Source organism: Papio anubis, chromosome 6 (genome assembly GCF_008728515.1).
Source record: "Papio anubis isolate 15944 chromosome 6, Panubis1.0, whole genome shotgun sequence".
Classification (NCBI taxonomy): Eukaryota; Metazoa; Chordata; class Mammalia; order Primates; family Cercopithecidae; genus Papio; species Papio anubis.
The window spans coordinates 92,420,424-92,440,175 of NC_044981.1; the positions used below are offsets into that span (position 1 = coordinate 92,420,424).

General features: G+C 35.1%; 1 protein-coding gene across 11 annotated transcripts in view; it reads right to left on the bottom strand.

The window, feature by feature from the left end:
• The window catches only part of MMS22L (MMS22 like, DNA repair protein), a 159,217-nt gene that overhangs the window by 31,683 nt on the left and 107,782 nt on the right, over positions 1 to 19,752 (bottom strand). For 10 of the 11 annotated variants that reach the window (XM_017958125.3, XM_017958128.3, XM_021936805.2 and 7 more), the window contains 4 exons: positions 17,712 to 17,871; positions 12,761 to 12,930; positions 9,888 to 10,099; positions 6,647 to 6,810 (listed from right to left, as the gene is read on the bottom strand). In XM_017958125.3, coding sequence (XP_017813614.3) covers positions 6,647 to 6,810; positions 9,888 to 10,099; positions 12,761 to 12,930; positions 17,712 to 17,871 — 706 coding nt within the window. The other variant, XM_021936807.2, reaches the window with a different exon arrangement.

The following is a 19,752-nucleotide window of genomic DNA, read 5'->3' on the forward strand; positions in this document are numbered from 1 at the left end:
TCTATCATTGATGGGCATTTGGGTTGGTTCCAAGACTTTGCTATTGTGAACAGTGCTGCAATAAACATATGTGTGTATGTGTCTTTTTAGTAGAATCATTTATAATCCTTTGGGTATATACCCAGCAATGAGATTGTTGGGTCAAATGGTATTTCTAGTTCTAGATCCTTGAGGAGTCACCACACTGTCTTCCACAATGGTTGAACTAATTTACAATCCCACCGACAGTGTAAAAGTGTTCCTATTTCTCCACATCCTCTCCAGCATCTGTTGTTTCCTGACTTTTTAATGATCGCCATTCTAACTGGTGTGAGATGGTATCTCATTGTGGTTTTGATTTGCATTTCTCTAATGAACAGTGATAATATTTTTTTCATAAGTTTGTTGGCTACATAAATGTCTTCTTTTGAGAAGTGTCTGTTCATATCCTTCGCCCATTTTTTGACAGGTTGTTTGTTTTTTTCTTGTAAATTTGTTTAAGTTCTTCGTAGATTCCGGATATTAGCCCTTTGTCAGATGGATAGATTACAAAAATTTTCTTCCATTTTGTAGGTTGCCTGTTCACTCTGCTGATAGTTTCTTTTGCTATGCAGAAGCTCTTTAGTTTAATTAGATCCCATTTATATATTTTGGCTTTTGTTGCCATTGCTTTTGGTGTTTTAGTCATGAAGTCTTTGCCCATCCCCATGTCCTGAATGATATTGCCTAGATTTTATTGTAGGGTTTTTATGGTTTTAGGTCTTATGTTTAAGTCTTTAATCCATCTTGAGTTAATTTTTGTATAAGGTGTAAGGAAGGGATCCAGTTTCAGTTTTCTGAATATGGTTAGCCAGTTTTCCCAGCACCATTTATAAAATAGGGAATCCTTTTCCCATTGTTTCTTTCTGTCAGGTCTATCAAAGATCAGATGGTTGTAGATGTGTGATGTTATTTCTGAGGCCTCTGTTCTGTTCCATTGGTCTATGTATCTGTTTTGGAAGCAGTGCCATGCTGTTTTGGTTACTGTAGCCTTGTAGCATTGTTTGAAGTTAGGTAGCATGATGCCTCCTGCTTTGTTCTTTTTGGTTAGGATTATCTCAGCGATGCACACATTTTTTTGGTTCCATATGAAATTTAAAATAGTTTTTTTTTTTCCAATTCTGTGAAGAAAGTCAGTGGTAGCTTGATGGGAATAGCATGAAATCTATAAATTACTCTGGGGAGTATGGCCATTTTCACAATACTGATTCCTCCTATCCATGAGTATGGAATGTTCTTCCATTTGTTTGTGTCCTCTTTTATTTTATTTCATTGAGCATTGGTTTGTAGTTCTCCTTGAGGAGGTCCTTCACATTCCTTGTAAGTTGTATTCCTAGGTATTTTATTCTCTCTGTAGAAACTGTGAATGGGAGTTAACTCATGATTTGGCTCTCTGTTTGTCTGTTATTGGTGTATAGGAATGCTTGTGATTTTTGCACACATTGATTTTATATCCCGAGACTTTGCTGAAGCGGCTTATCAGCTTAAGGAGATTTTGGGCTGAGACGATGGGGTTTTCTAAATGTATAATCACGTCATCTGCAAACAGAGACAATTTGACTCTCTCTTTTCCTAACTGAATGCGCTTTATTGCTTTCTCTTGCCTAACTGCCCTGGCCAGAACTTCCAATACTGTGTTGAAGAGGAGTGATGAGAAAGGGCATCCTTATCTTGCACCAGTTTTCAAAGGGAATGCTTCCAGTTTTGTCTCTTCAGGATAATATTGGCTGTGGGTTTGTCATAAATAGCTCTTATTATTTTGAGATACGTTCCATCAATACCTAGTTTATTGAGTTTTTAATACGAAGTACTGTTGAATTTTGTTGAAGGCCTTTTCTGCATCTGTGGAGATAATCATATGGTTTTTCTTGTTGGTTTTGTTTACGTGATGGATTATGTTTATTGATTTGCTTATGTTCAACCAGCCTTGCATCCCAGGGATGAAGCCAACTTGATCGTGGTGGATAAGCTTTTTGATGTGCTGCTGGATTCGGTTTGCCAGTATTGTATTGAGGATTTTTGCATTGGTGTTCATCAGGGATACTGGCCTAATATTTCCTTTTTTTGTTGTGTCTTTGCCAGGTTTTAGTATCAGGATGATGACAGCCTCATAAAATGAATTAGGGAGGATTCCCTCTTTTTCTATTGACTGGAATAGTTTCAGAAAGAATGTTTCCAGCTCCTTTTTGTAACTCTGGTAGAAATCGGCTGTGAATCCATCTGGTCCTGGGCTTTTTTTGGTTGGTAGGCTATTAATTACTGCCTCAATTTCAGTACCTGTTATTGGTCTATTCAGAGATTCGACTTCTTCCTGGTTTAGTCTTGGGAGGGTGTATGTGTCCAGGAATTTATCCATCTCTTCTAGATTTTCTAGTTTATCTGCGTAGAGGTGTTTATAGTATCCTCTGATCATAGTTTGGATTTCTGTGGGATTGGTGATGATAACCCCTTTATCATTTTTTATTGTGTCTATTTGATTCTTCTCTCTTTTCTTCTTAGTTTGGCTAGCGGTCTATTTTGTTGATCTTTTCAAAAAACCAGCTCCTGGCCGGATTCACTGATTTTTTTGAAGGTTTTTTTGTTTCTCTATCTCCTTCATTTCTGCTCTGATCTTAGTTATTTCTTGTCTTCTGCTAGCTTTGAATTTGTTCGCTCTTGCTTCTCTAGTTCTTTTGATTGTGATGTTAGGGTGTCGATTTTAGATCTTTCTGCTTTCTCTTGTGGGCATTTAGTGCTATAAATTTTCCTCTACACACTGCTTTAAATGTGTCCCAGAGATTCTGGTACATTGTGTGTTTGTACTCATTGGTTTCAAAGAACATCTTTATTTCTGGCTTCATTTTGTTATTTATCCAGTAGTCATTCAGGAACAGCTTGTTCAGTTTCCATGTAGTTTTGCAGTTTTGAGTGAGTTTCTTAATCTTGAATTCTAATTGGATTGCACTGTGGTCTGAGAGACAGGTTGCTGTGATTTCTGTTCTTTCACATTTGCTGAGGAGTGTTTTACTCCCAATTATGTGGTCAATTTTAGAATAAGTGCAATGTGGTGCTGACAAGAATGTATATTCTGCTGATCTGGGGTGGAGAGTTCTATAGATGTCTCTTAGGTCTGCTTGGTCCACAGCTGAGTTCAAGTCCTGGATATCCTTGTTAATTTTCTGTCTCGTTGATCTAATATTGACAGAGTGGTGTTTGACAGTGGGGTGTTAAAGTCTCCCACTATTATTGTGTGGGAGTCTAAGTCTCTTTGTAGGTCTCTAAGAACTTGCTTTATGAATCTGGGTGCTCCTGTATTGGGTGCATACATATTTAGGATAGTTAGCTCTTCCTGTTGCATTGATCCCTTAACCACTATGTAATGGCCTTCTTTGTCTCTTTTGATCTTTGTTGGTTTAAACTCTTTTTTATCAGAGACTAGGATTGCAACCCCCAATATTTTTTTTGGCTTTCCATTTGCTTGGTAAATCTTCCTTAATCCCTTTATTTTGAGCCTTTGCACATGAGATGGGTCTCTTGAATGCAGCACACTGAAGAGTCTTGACTCTTTATTCAATTTGCCAGTCTGTATCTTTTAATTGGGGCATCAGCCTATTTCATTATTAATTATTTTTGAACTATTTCCTTTGTGGTCACTCTAAGCTAACCATATATACCTTATCAGAGCTTCAAATTTATACTAATACAGAAACATAAATCCTATGCACTGCATAGCTCTATTTCTTTCTCTCCCTTTTTGTGATACTGTTATACCTATTATATAATATCTACAATTTTAAAAGTTAAAAATATACTGTTGTAATTTTTACTTTATATAAATTTATGTCTTTCAAAGAAGCTAAGAAAAGACAGAACAGCAAATACATATCTTAACTTCTGCTATATAGGTCCAGCATTCATAATCCAAAGATCCAAAATTCCAAATGCTTCAAAATCTGAAAGTATTTGACAGCTGACATGATGCCATAAGTGGAAAATTCCACACACGACTTCATGTGACAGGCTGTATATACAATTTATAAATATTGTAAAAAACTACCTTCAGGCTATATGTTTAAGGTGTATATGAAACATAAATGAATTTCATGTTTAGACTTGAGTCCTGCTGCTAAGATACCTCATAATATATATGCAAATATTAAAAAATCCAAAAGAATGTGATACACAAAACACTTCTGTTCCCAAGCATTTTGGATATGGAACACTAATCCCGTATTAACCTTCTTATTTATCTTTTCTTTTTTTTTTTTTTTTTTCATTTATTCCTGGGTATTTGAGTTGCCATGTGGAGTCCTTTCCTTAGCCTAATACTGTTTTGCTCTCACCACCTTCTTTGTATTATTATTGGTAACTATATTTCTATATGTTATAGGCTCAACAATATCATTTTATACAAATGCTTTTTAAAAACCAGTTAAGAGAATAAAAGTGAAAAAATGTGCATTTATACTGTCTTAATAATAATATGATAATCTTTACTAGAATTCTTTTGTGTGTATGTGGATCCGAATTACTGCCTGGGGTCAGTCTCAGTCTGAAAAACTTCCTTTAGCATTTTGTTAAAAGGTGGGTCTGTTAGCAACAAATTCTCTCAGTTTTAATTTATTTGAGAATGTCACCTTCAGTTTTGAAAGGCAGCTTTGCTAAAAAAAGATTCTTGGTTGACAGGTCCCCCTCTACCCTCCTGCTTTAAATCCTCTGAATGTCATCCCACTGTCTCTGGCCCCCACTATTTCCTCTGAGAAGTCAGCTGTTAATGTTACCAGAGTTTCTCATAGAGGACGAGTCATTTTTCTCTGGCTACTTCCAAGATTTTCTCTTGGCCTTTAGCTTTTGGCATCTTTACTATGATGTATCTGTTTGTGGATCTTTTTGCATTTACCTTACCTAGAGTTAGCTGAACTTCCTGAATGTATAAGTTAATATTCTTGAATAAACTTGAAAAAATTTTAGACATTATGTATTATTTTAGGTTGGGCGTGGTGGCTCACCCCTGTAATCCCAGCACTTTGGGAGCCCGAGGCGGGCGGATCATGAGGTCAGATCAAGACCATCCTGGCTAACATGGTGAAACCCCATCTCTACTGAAAATACAAAAAAATTAGCCGGGCGTGGTGGCGGGCACCTATAGTCCCAGCTACTTGGGAGGCTGAGGCAGGAGAATGGCGTGAACCCGTGAGGCACAGCTTGCAGTGAGCCGGTGTCACGCCATTGCACTCCAGCCTGGGGGACAGAGCGAGACTCCGTCTCAAAAAAAAATATATTTTATATATATACTTATTTATTTATATTTTATTTTCAATTTTTTTTGCTTTCTCCTGGTTCACCTGTTATATATATGGTGCACTTAATGGTGTTCCACATTTCTCAACAGCTCTGTTCATTTTCTTCATTTTTTTTTCCTCTGTGCTTTAGATTGTATTATCTATATTGATCTATGTTCAAGTTTGCTAATTCTTTCTTCTGCCAGTTCTAATCCACTAATGAGTCCCTCTGGTGAAACTTTTAACTCAGCTATTGAACTTTAACTCCAAAATTTCCATTTGGTTCTTTTCATAAAACTTCTTTCCCTATTGTCACCAAACTTTCCTTTTCTTCATTTATTACACATTCCTTTAGTTCTATGAATATATTTATAATAGTTACTTTGAAGTCTTTGTCTATTAAAGATAATATATCTGACTGTTGTCACTGGCAGTTTACGTTGCCTGCTTTTCTTCTCAGTATATGGATTGTACGTGTCTGTTTCTTTGCAAGTCCTGTAATTTTTTGGTGAAAATTGTGCTTTTCAAATAATGAAGTCTACTCCTCCTCTTGCCCTCTCACTGTCTTAGATGTTGCTCCTGAGGTAGTGTAACCTCGGGTATGCCCACAGTCTCCATGTGAAGACAATGGTTTTGGCAGGACTCTCTTTGACTGTCCCTTTCCCTGATCACACTCAGATGTTAAGCTCTGCTAATTAATTTCTGGGTGATTGCTTTAATGTTTTTAGTAATACCCTGGGGCATAAATTGCTTTAAGGACTAATCTAATCAAATTCAGGCTCCTTTGAGGTCAGTGACTGAGATTTGTTCTGACCTAAGAGCTCTATCCCAAAGTGCTGGGATTACAGGTATGAGCCATTATGCGAGGCCAATAAATGTTATTTTAAAGCAATCACTAGAAGTAAGGTTGATGAGACTGAAAACAAAAGGAAAAGAATCAAAGGACCCCTACCAGTTTGCCCCCAAAATCAGCTTAGATATTTCACCAAAAACCTGAATAAAAAAAGTATGATGACCTCTCATTACTTGATATTTAACAAATTGCCTTTAATACTGAAGTCAGATTGAACAAATATTCTTTGAGAGGTTAACAAATCTAATCAAAGGAAGTAGCCCTTAAATAAACTATTTGCCTCAGGGAGGAAAAAAAAGCCAAAACTAAAATGGACCAAAAACATCTCACTTTGTAACCATTTTATCATACCTAACCTGAGCTCCTAGCTAGAGTTTATTCTTTAACCATGACCCATATCAAGAGATATAAAAGAATCACATACATTTTGTAACTATCCATTAAACTGATGGGAAACAGTAGTTTCTTAACTTGTAAAAAGAAAATGGTAACAAAAATAACCTTACAAACTAACCTTGTGGTTCACTGACTAACACCAAGCATTTTAAAATGCCAGGGAGGAGTAGTTCGACTTCATAAATGTCTGTGTTAGTTTCCTTGAAGAGTTGGAGGATGAAGGCCAGAATGGATGCTAAGCGAGGAGGAGGTGAGGACCCCTTATACTCAAGGTAGGATTTCCTGAAAAGAAGCAAAATTTTGTTTATTCTCTTCTTAAAGCTTCAATAGAGCAAGACCAAATGGCACACACTTTAAAGATACTGGCAAAATTTACCCCCCAAAATTAATACAGTGACACTTTTATTGTATATCTTTTTGGTGTGCTCTCAGGGCCAAAGCACAATATAGTCACAAACGAAATTGAAAGCAACCTTGTTTTACAGTGAACTCAAAATCTAAATGAAAGCCTAATTGTTAATTTGTGGGTTTTTTTTTTTTTCCTTTCTAATACAAGTTTGATCTCCTTTATGGGTCCTCAATGCTGCAACATTTTCTCTAATGTTAAATTTGCATAAAGAAATCTCTCTTCATATCTATTTATGTAAGGACTTGGGAGGAGTCTTATTTTTCCAAATAAACAGAGGACTGTCCTAGGAATAAGATAGGACATTCAAGCTTTATCTCTTTCCTTCCTCCAGTAAGTTAAAGACTCAGAACTAATTTAGGATTAAGTATTATCTCTCAAGACAAGATAAAATTTAGTATTAGAACTCAAGAGAGATCATAAGGATAATAATTTGACTAATCTTTCTTTATTCCCACCTCTTAGAACAGGTCCAGGCTCATAATGAGTGTTCGGTATACATTTATTAAGTGAATAAATAAAAGTTGGAATTGCTTAGTTTCTGCAAATGTCTAGACAATGTGAAGATCTGTCAAATACAGCTAAATATAAAGTAGACATCTATATATATACACACACACACACATATATAAAATATATGTTTGTAAAGTAATAATAACCATAATGAGGAATAGAAACCACTAAGTATTATAAACATAAGGATAGGAACTATGTCTTAGTAATTATTTCTATTCCCTACAGTGACTTCCAACAAATACTACATATTAGAAAATTCATTATTTGAGGTTTGCCTAATTTTGTTTACTGCGGAATTCCTAATGCCTAGAACAAACATATATTGGGCACCAGTGGAATGCCAGGTACATGTCTAAGAACAAGAATATAAAATTGAGTAAAATATGGTCTCTGAGAGCAAGAGGCCCACTATCGAGTGGAGAAGTTAAATAAGAAAAAGAAAAAGATGATTACAATATAGCATAATGGTGCTTTTGACAAAGATAAGTGCAGAATTCTCAGGAATTCAGAGGAAAGAGCCCTAACTCAGATGAGGGAGTGCAAGAATAGAGAAGCATGGCATGGAAGAGTCATAGGAGGCAATCTCTGTATATTTCCTGAGTATTTAAAAAAAAAAAAAAAAAGTTACATTTTTAAGCCTTCAACTATAAAACATGAGAAAAACATTTTTACTGTATGTTAAGTAAATAGGAAAGTCAACTAATCCTGGGATCCTAAACACTGGGGTTTTAAACAGTTTTACAGATTCAATTTCACTTCAGCATCTGTCATTTAGATTGTACTAAAATTACTTATGCAATATCTCAAACACTGTGGTAGGTTACTATAATCCTGTTGGAAATTCAGATACAAGTAAGGCAAAACTATCATAATTCGGCAAATTGAGCTGTACAGGGCCTATGATTTCAAAAAAGGAAACATACACGGTACACTGACATATCAGGTGTAGGTTTTACAAAGGATAGGTGGGATTTAGCCCCAAAAAATGACATTTTAATGGAGAAAGCAGTTTGAATAAAGCTGTGACATAGGGAGGTATGAGGCATTTTGGAGGGGCAATACGAATCTTATTAGGGGTTGTATGACACCATATGTAATACATCTGGAAACGTTAAGTGATGGACAGAGAGCTAAGGAGCATGAAATTTATTTCACAGGCAAAAAAGATATTGCAGGTTTAATGGCAGGGAAGCTTCATAATGAAAGAGTATTTTAGGAAAAGTAATCTGGGGGCATTTTTTAGGATGGACTAGAAGAAAAGACTAGGGATGCAGAAAGCAGTTTGGAGATTCTGACAATAGTTTAGGTGTAATGTACTAAGGGAAGAGAAATAGGAAAAGGAGGACAGGATTGCCAAAGGATGGTCAAGGATAGGAACCAAAGAAGATAAAGCTTCCAAACCTGAGTAACAGGACACTAGGAACTCAAAACGGTGAGAGGGGAGACAGATTTTGGCATGGAATTCTATAATGAGAGGTAACAGATATTATTGGGTCATTAAAAAACACAGAAAACTAATACTAGATAAGAATAACATATATTACCATAGCATCTTAAAGTTTAAAAACTAATTTCATATAAAAATAAATACTACATGAAGACAATGACAAAACATTTTTTATTACTGAATTTCCTAATGTTAAAGTTAAAGGATATGGAGTTAGTAGAATATTTAAGAAGTTTCATTTTTCATTTGCTTAATAAAACTGAGTTAAGAGTAAACTAACGAAATAAGATTTCAGGGTGCTTCATTTCCAATATTAGCATTCATTTTTTCACTTAATTATCTTTATAAAATATAATTACTATATTTTATGTTTTTGAGATAGTGTCTCGCTCTGTTGCCCAGGCTAGAGTGCAGCAGTGAAACGCCAGCTCACTGCAACCTCCGCCTCCCAGATTCAAGCAATTTTCCTGCCTCAGCCTCCTGAGTAGCTGGGATGATAGCCATCCGCTACCATGCCAAGCTAATTTTTTTGTATTTTTAGTAGAGACTGGGTTTCACCATGTTCGTCAGGCCGGTCTCCAACTCCTGACCTTAAGTGATCCACCCACCTCTGCCTCCCAAAGGGCTAGGATTATAGGTGTGAGCCACCACACCCAGCCATATATAATTACTGTGTTTTTTACAGTATAAAATACAAATATTGTTTATCTGATGAAAAACTGAAAAGCAAAAATGTACCTTTAGGACATATATAAGGAAGGTAATCGCTACACAGAGAAAAGAGAAGCAGTTTAAAGGGCATTGTCTTAGGCTGCCATAAGCAAATGTCATTTTAATAAATTCTTAGATAATGTTTCTCAGGGAAAAAAAAAAAGTTTCTGAACTTCTAGTATCCTAAGGGTTGCCAACATGTTTGAAATGCCACTTCATCACTTTTTAATAGAGCTTAATAATCTGTACATACCACCTATATTTAATATTTAGATGTACCTTATGACTTGTACAACGCATTTCTTAAGAGATGATATTGGCGGAACAGTGGCTGTGTTTCTCAATGCCAGTAAAACAGGATGTTGTCCAAGATCTGAAACATATGGTGAAGCTGGAAGAAATCGCCCAATATACTGCTCAATAACACTCCCTAGCAATTGATTCAAATAGGCATTCGGATTTTGAGATTGACAACACACGATACAGATGCCCTACGAGGAAAAAAAGTAAGAAATACTAAGAGGTAAAGTTTCAAAGAACAAACTACATTTAGAAACTCACTAATGAAGTCCCCAGCATTAACATTCACGTGAGAATATAACAATCAAAAAGGATACCTCACGTAATCAACAGATAATGTACATACGAATTACAAGGAGTTAAGCCTGGGCAACACATATGATATGGTATCTATGATATGGTATCTAACTAAGCATGTATGTCTTTGAGGCATGGACAAAGGAAGCAGGGGAGAAGTGTAGGAAGACAAAGGCAGATTCTTTTCCTCTAATCTCAGAACACTTGAACATTTTGCTCATCAACTACATTTATATGTACTTAAAAAGTTATAAAACATCTTTAGGTCATTTTTTTCTAGATACCGGTTATTTTGTCTAAGACTATACAATTTTTGCTAAAAGTCTTCCATGCTAAAAATCTGAAAATTTTTTTAAAAGTAGTAACGAAGGGTAAAGAATATGGAAATTAAGACTCGGAATAACAATTTACTTAGTTTTCCTATAACAGGCACTGTGCTGTGTGCTTTATATTCACTATTTCATTTAAATTTCTCAAAGAACCATTGAGTTAGTAATACTGTATCTCCATTTTACAGCTAGGATAACTAAGGTTTAGAAAAGTGAATAGTTTAATAAAGCCACACAGAACTCTTGATTATCTTGTTGCATATCTGTTTATTTCTCTTCCATTTGTATAGCAGTTAACAAAATACTTTCATATACATTACAGTATTTAACACTTAAACAATTAAACCAATACCCTGAGAGAAAATGTTTTCTGCTAGTATTACTAAATATTAAATGCTACTAAATATAGATAATCATATAATAACCAACACAGCAATACATTATATTCTAAAAGTTAACTCTTAATTTGGTACTTGGTGACTCACAATGTGTTTTCCAAGAGAAATAATTTAAAATGTTTGAAGTCTCCATTTTAGCTGTAAACAGGTATTTACCCAATAAGAAATTCTGAAAGTTTATTTGTAATGGAAAATAGCATACAGCTTTTAAAACTGTACCAAATAAACAACTGAAAAAAATCAAACAATGAAGCCCCCCAATCCACCCACCACCACCAACTCTGTTTCTTGAATGGTTTAAGGAAAAGTACATTAAATTAGAAGAAAATGAAGTAATAAATGAATATTTTCTGAAAATTCCAAAGAGGAGAGCTGGGTACCATGAAGAAATTAAAGACATAGCTCCAGTTCTGCCAAACAGATAATACACCAAATTTTTAAATTTACCACTTACGAAGCTTATGAGAATTCTTATTAAAATGGACTGTTTGGGTTTAAGAGGACCACATGGAAGAAATATTCCAGACTCTCCTGCTACCCACCACTCCCCTCTAATCATCTCTCCCTCTGTGGGATTGGCGGTTCAGTCTATGGTGTGGCTGCTTCCCCTTTTTACCATTCTGTTTAGATAACACGCTAAACTTCATTTTAAATGCTATTATGAATAAAAATTAGAGGGAAAATTTAAAACTTCTCAGAAATCTTAAAACTCTGTTACGAAATACATCTTTGAAAAGAGATTGTTATGTAATCAAAATCCATTTTCCCTTTCCTCCTCAGCTTCCCTTGTTGGACCTCAAATTAAGAAGCACTTATCTTCAATATCAGACACTAATGAATAATAAAGTACATCTCCAGCCTCATCCTTTCCTGAATGGCATATGAATATTTCCAACTGCTTACCTCAAACTAAAGCTGCTCAGAAACCAATCCTTACCTTCATCCCGACATCTCCAGGATTTCCCACGTTAGTGAGTAGAACTACTATCTACGCAGATAGTCACTCTGGAATCCAGGAAGTATTTCACTTCTTTGAGTTCCTCCACAACGCTCACTTAGCAAGTACTCTTAATTACAGCTCCCAAATGTTTTTGAAATCTGCTGTTATAGGTTTTATTCCCACTGCCTTAGGTCAAAACCTTCTGACAATATGTAGATTATTACAATGAACTCCTCACCACTGCTTTCCAAAACCTCTATACCAACTATCTTGCATACTGCCACCAGAATCATCTTTCTAAAATGTAAATATCATTATGTCACTTCTACTTCTCTGCTAAAAATTCATCAGGTTTCCATGTAAATGATAAAGTCCAAACTTCTTAGGATGGAATATAAACCCCTCCATTACATGGCTCCTGCCATATCAATCTCCAGCCACAACAGAACCATTTGATTTTCCTCAGTGTGCCATATTTTCTTAAAGCTCATGCCCTTGTACATGTTGCTCCCTCTGAAATGAAAAGCCCTCCAACTCCCACCCATTTTGCTCTTTTACCTCTGATGTTCTCTATAGTGTATTCTCTTATATCTCCTCACTCCCTGTCTGACTGATAGATGAGGTCTGAAAAAAAAAAAAAAAAATACTGAGCACACTACCATAAGTGTCTGTGCTCATCTACCTCCTCTCTCAACTTTAAGCTCCTCTGCTTTTTCATTTTTGTTTCCAAAGCCAAACATAAAAGCAATCTAAAATATGTTCAACAAATGTGCCACACAATCACTTGAGATTATAATGTACGGTTTTTAAATCAGCATTTCGTAAACTATGTTTTTAAGGCAAAGTTTCCATTTTTTTTAAACTGTTAAGCAACCGCACATACTATACCTGGAGATACAAAGGAAGACTTTTCTGAATTGCTGACAACATGGGTGCAGGCAGTTCCTTCTCTTGTTGTAATACTGTATGTGGAAGCAGTAAACAATCTATGATCCGGAATAGTAATTTTTGGGCTTTAGAGGTGGCAAAGATTTGTGCCCATGATTTCACAAGAATTCCTAACAAAGAAGAGAAGTAACAACATGTTGTTGTTATTATCTGACCAGAACATTTTGTCATTTAATTTAAAAATTTGTATTGAAAGCCCACGGGACCAAATTAAAATAGCAAATAGGAAGAAACATATAGTAGAAGTAACAAATACTTATGTCAATTCATATATTTCACTGAAGAGATAAATTTTTCATAGAGTTCTGGGCCAAGGAAAACATACATTTTCTGAGCAACTGGCATTTAATATATCCACAGGTTAAGTATTCCTAATCTGAAAATATAAAATCTGAAACACTCCAAAATCCAAAATTTTGTGAGTGCCAACATGATGATCAAAGAACTGTTCATTAGAACATTTCACATTTCACACTGTTGGATTATGGGTGCTCAACTGGTTAAGTATACTGCAAGTATTCCAAAATCCAAAAAAATCTGAACTCCAAAATACTTCCAGTCCCAAGAATTTTATACAAGGGCTATTCAATCTTTTTACACTCACTTATACAGTGGAATATATTTATACATTATGTGACTACATTCGCTGAATGTTGAAATTATTCAGATTTCCCTTTTTGTTTTCCCTCTGAGTTGCTAGGATGCCCAGATGCAAATTAACAATCCACCTTTTAAAGAATACTGTAGGATTATGCATTATGGTTTTATATGCATACTAATTTTCCCTGGGCCTCATTATGAAACTTTACATTTATTTTTTGTACCCCTATTTCTTCATATTTTAATCTTACATATAATTTTATAGGTGGCCTCAATTCAGTCTGCAGTAGAAGTACAATTAAATTTAATTGTTAAAATAGGGAAAACAGGATTAGCTATAAGCTAATCACTTAACCTCCACGAACTCCAGTTAATCTCCATGAACCTCAGTTTTTACACCTTTTAATTATTTAATATAAACAAACAAAATTTTAATTCTGAATGAAGAGAAACAGATTTCTTTGCTACTTGAAATATATTATGGCTTCCTTGGTGCTAGAAGTCTGTTAATTGCCACATCTGATGATAATAAAACTTAACAAATGAGCACCCTTTGTTTAATAAAGTAATTAACAGCAGATATATAATTCCCATTAGGATATATTATTGCTATTGAGGTCTTCTTACTGAAAAATGGATTTAAAAACAGATTAAGTGCTTATCCAAAAAGCACAGAGGTACATCTACTGCATAAACTTTTATATTTTATTCCATCTTAGAAAGCAAAAACGATAAAATTCAAAGTCATTTCCATTAAATAAAAAGTTTAAAATTTAAGCTCTGAAAGAAAAAAAAAAATATGCTTATGGAAGAGTAAGTTAAAGAAAAAAACTCAACCAATTATCACTTCCAAGAACAAACAGCAACATTCATCTTTTGCTATAAAAGGAAGTACAATAATCAATCATAAAGAAACATGTTCACTTAGCAAAGTTTTAAATAATGCTGGTTTGCTCCTCATTTCTTCAGTTGGTGGAAAATTTCAGTATGACAGCAATATAAGAAGAACTTATATTCTAATAACATTAATATACCCATCAGGGAAACTGCTATCATCACTGGCATATGAAATGATTCCTATTACTCTCAGGTGTCATACAGGTATGTTTCACTTTCTAGTTACACTTTTTAGTTACCCTTGGTATAGGTACCACATGGTATAGTTTAGTTACTTGCGAGATAGGGTACCATGTGGTATAGTTTAGTTGCCCGTAGTATAGGACACCAATAAGATAGTTTGATGAGGGTGTGGGGAAGGCAGTCGGAGAGACACAAAGTTCACATAACTTTTATTACAGTCTATTGTCACAACTGTTCTATTAATACTATTATGTTATTATTGTTAAACTCTTATTGTGCCTTATTTATGAATTAAACCTTATCATAAGTATGTATGTATAGGCAAAAACACAGCATACATAGGATTGGTACTATCTGCGGTTTCAGGCATGCACTAGTGGTATTGAAACATATTCCCCATGAATAAGGGGAAACTACTGTATTTCATTTTCTGCAACGGTTAAAACACTTTGCTGAAGACTTTAAGCTTTAGGAGTTCATATAAGGTAGAGATATTTGTTTTACTGCTTGCTATCAGACGCCTACTTTTTAGGTTTCAGCAAGGAATATTTGTGTGTGTGTGTGTGCGTAAAATGGAAATATAAAAATATTTTTAAAGTAAAAAACTAGTAAAGGTTTAAATACATACAGTACCTTTGTAAAAACCTAAGGTTTTTTTTTTCTTTTCTTGGCTATAAATATATTATTTATTAACGAATAAAACTGAAAATACAAAAAAATTTAATACGATCTCCCCATTCAATGATAACCACTATACAAGCTCTTGAGTATTTACTTATTTTCTATCCTCTGTATTTTCTACCCTACGTAACAACTGGGATCACTACAATATATATTTTTAAATCTTTATAGTTGGAAAGTAATTTTGCTCATTTAAGAACATTAAAGGCTGCATACAGTGGCTCACACCTGTAATCCCAGCACTTTGGGAGGCTGAGGCAGGCAGGCTACTTGAACTCATGAGTTCAAGACCAGCCTTGGCAACATAGTGAGACCCTGTCTGTAGTAAAAATACAAAAATTAGCCAGGCATGGTGGTGCACATCTGCAGTCCCAGCTACTCAGGAGACTGAGGCACGAGAATTGCTTGAACCCAGAGGCAGAGGTTGCGGTGAGCTGAGATCACACCACTGCACTCCAGCCTGGGTGACAGAGAGAGACTCTGTCTCAAAAACAACAACAACAAAGAAAAACAAAAAAGAACATTAAAAAACACATTTTGTACTATTGCTAGGTTAATAAAGTTATTAAATTCCAGAAATATTTATATAGTATACATACACTATCTCCTACTTTGGAGCTCTTTAATATATCTCTTACTCTCAATCCAGCGCCTGATACATAATAAGTGTTCTTTTTTGTTCAAAATACATGATGATGGGAATAAAAAATTCAAAAGATACGGCTACTACAAGTTTGAAATTTGGTGGAGGCATGTTAAGTACACAAGTAATAGTAGCAAATGGCAAACTATAAATAATATCATGTCATAAGAAAAGGACAGATGAAGTACAACGAGAGAGATGATCAAGTCTACTTGGGAATGTGGGAAAAGTGGGGAAATCTGCGCTTGGCACTGAAGGGTCATGACTTGAATTTCAATTACAAAGCAAAATGGGGAAGAATGGCCAAAGAGGCAGGGATGATTGAAAGCCTTATACATGGAAACAGAAAAACTATGAGATATGAAGAATGAGAAAAACCAAACAAAATTTACAGAGGAGAGAAGTTGATGGATCCACCCTGCCTTTTCAGAAATAACTGAGCTACAATTAAGATCACAGATGCCTTCTCCTTAATATGAGGGGTGATTTCATCAACAGTTGTGTGCCTTTCACTAGCAGTCTTGCAACCTTGTAAGTGAACAGGAGAGGTGTCCCCAGTTAGGAACTGTCAAGGTAAATAAAGTATAATGTTTCAGTGGGTAACTCCTTCCCTCAAATGGTTATGCTATCCCAATCCCAACATTTTAAAACACCTTGGAGTTCTCCCAAGTTTATACTTTGCTCTTTCTCTGTTTTATTCTAAACCTTTAACATGAAGAAATCTTTAAGTTACCTATCCTAATTTCTAACAAATAAATGGGCAACATTGTAGCAATATACTCTTCCTAGTCTTTGAAACCTAGACAAAAAGAAAGAATACAGATCTGCCATTTAGTCAAAAATCAACAAGACAGCAAAGCAAAGTCCTCAATTTTTCCTAAGTAGAATTTTGTCCCACGTCTATATCAGATATTTAGCTTGGCAAAAATCTAAATCTGGAAACAGAAAACTTTTGTAGACACTAATAAATTATAAGCATGAATGACAATATACTTATTAATTTGTATTTTACTATTAAACTTATAAATTCTCACATTTTTCTCTAAAATTAAGATGCCTGAATTGCTATAGCTTTTACTATAATTTACATTTTCTATATTTACACATTTTCACATTCGCCTTTATCTTTTACAACAAAGATAAAAGGTTTCAGACAGCCCGAATCAGGTTTATTCATACATTCATAAGATTAAAGGGAACAGATAAAAGGTTTGACCATAGAGAAATAAAGGAAAAAAAAAACCCAAAAAACTTAAATTCTATATAAAAGTTTCTAAGGAAATCTTCCTCATTTACCTTTATCCAATTCCTAGTTTTGGTTAGCATCACAGTTTTAGTAAACAAAGATACGTTAATTACTGACTTCCTAAAGAAAGATAAACTCCATTGTTATAGAACAGGCATAGAAAAAGATTTTTGAAAAGAGAAGAGTATTGTGAGAAACAAGATTTGAAGCATAAATATTTTTAGTGCTGTATTAAATCCTATCTCCTTCATACAGAGCAGACCATAGAAATAGATGTAAGTGACAGTTTTCTGATGTTTTTAATTCTAACAATAGATCAGAATTTTTTTAAAAAAAGATCCATTCTAGTTATTCAGGTATTGAAATGTGACTCATGACAGACTACTGAAAGCAACTGGTGCTAGCATATTTTCTGTATTGATCATAATTTTAATATTAAAACAATCAAAAGTGTTGAAAAGAGATAGAGCAAGACAGAGATTTGAAGGCCAGCATGAATTATTTTAAGCAAAATCACTGTATTTCAGATTACTCTTATGATTGTATGGAGAGTAGTGATTTAGCCAATATATACCTATCCATCATGATAGTATAGGCCCAACCTAAGGAAATGTTACTAGCAAAATGTCAGGAATACATACCCATCATTCCATAAGTCAGCTGCAGCCCTGCACTGAAAACTTTTTTTCCCAAATAAGGCTTAATATATTTTAATACTTCACCAAGGTATTCCAAGGACTTTGTGACCATGGCAGATTTATCAGAAAGTATCTGGAGATTCCCGTAAGTTATACCAACAGCCTATAAAGAAAAATATCATTTAACTTTCCAAGTTTTATACCATAAAGATTTGGAACATAAATATAATTTTTCTCTCTTTTTCTACACACGCACCCATAGCCCTTTACATTGAAGCCTTCATTTGTAACCTTCCAATAAAGATTCATAGCAATTAAAATACAAGTAAAAAGAATTAAGTCGTCTTTTATTATTAAAATAAAGGTTAAAGGAAGAATTTTTAAAAACTCACCAATAACTACTTATAGAAGGGCCACTTAGCAAAATATCAGTGAAAAAAATGTGAAACTTATGTACACATATCTTGTAACTAAATCACATCACGATTTCCAAACAGGTTGGCTCACCATACTTCCCAGTAGATTACCAGGAATTCAAAATCCCTAAATTCCCCTATAAGGAAGACCTATAAGTAATGCCAAATTTTTACAAGCAAAACCTCTAAAAAGTTCAGCTTTACGATATGAATTCACTTCTCTTCCTAGAATTTTATGAGCCATCTGATGCCAGCTTAACTTCTCAGAAAAAAAAAAAAAAGGATGGGCAGAGAAGGTAGAGATGGCAAAATGGAGAGTGGTAGAGAGAAATGTGAGGTGAATCAGTAACAGAAAAACAGAGACATGAGAAGAAGAGGAAAGGAAATAAATGAGAGAATAAATTGAGGAAAGGTGAGAACAAGCAAGGGGTGAAAGGTCACAAAAGAATCAAGAGAAGACTGGCTAAGAGATGGGTTAGAAAGTTTAAGGAGAGTGGCCGGGTGCGGTGGCTAACGCCTGTAATCCCAGCAGTTTGGGAGGCCGAGGTGGGCAGATCACGAGGTCAGGAGATCGAGACCATCCTGGCCAACATGGTGAAACACCGTCTCTAGTAAAAATACAAAAATTAGCTGGGATGGTGGCGTGTGCCTGTAGTCACAGTTACTCGGGAGGCTGAGGCAAAAGAATGGTTTGAACCCGGGAGGTAGAGGTTGCAGTGAGCCGAGATCGTGCCACTGTACTCCAGCCTGGAGACAGAGCAAGACTCCATCTCAAAAAAAAAAAAAAAAAAAAAGAAAGTTTAAGTAAAGTAGTAAAATTTTCAAACCATTTTTGAGAACTTATAATGAATTCCAATGACCCAAATTGGACCATGAATGGCACCAATACAAACAGTTCTGTGATTTCTCTTCTGCAGCACTCAGCATGTAAGACAAAGTAGAGATAGGTGGTTGCACTGAACCAAGGTTGAGGGTTTGTAGGTGTGACCAAAAGAAAAAAGATCCAAGATTGTGAGAATGTTGGTAAGAATAGTGGAAGTAAGGCCCCAAGGGGTCTAATTACGGTGAAGAGGGAAGGAAATGAGGCCTTGGGAGAATGTTGTACTAGGATAACAGGGAGGGGAAGGTTACAATGTGGTCATTCATGAGTCGGAAGGACAGGTGATGGTAGCCAATGAGTTTTCAGATGCTCCAAGGATTCCACTGCTCAGGGTTTAGTCACGGAAGTGGGTAAAGGAAGTAGGGCAGAAGTGAAAGACTACTTCTTTCACTGAAAGACTGAAACAGTACTACAGAAGCTTTGAAATGAAAGCTTAATGGAAGTTATCCATGGTGACATTAAAGATGGACATGTTGACAACAAAACGTGAAATGAAAAAAAGACAAGAAACTCAGTGAACGTAAATGAGTGACTGTGAGATCAGTAGACAAGAACAAGAGATACACATGACTAATCCCTTTCCTCTCTATTTAGCTGTCTGCCCTTTGTTTTCTACACTTCCTTCCCTTGACTAGATGTTTGCAAACTCTTTGGTCTCAGTTCCCTCTTGCACACTTAAAAATTGAGGATCTTGAAGGGCTTTTCATTATTTGGGTTATATCTATCGATATTTATGATACTATAAAAT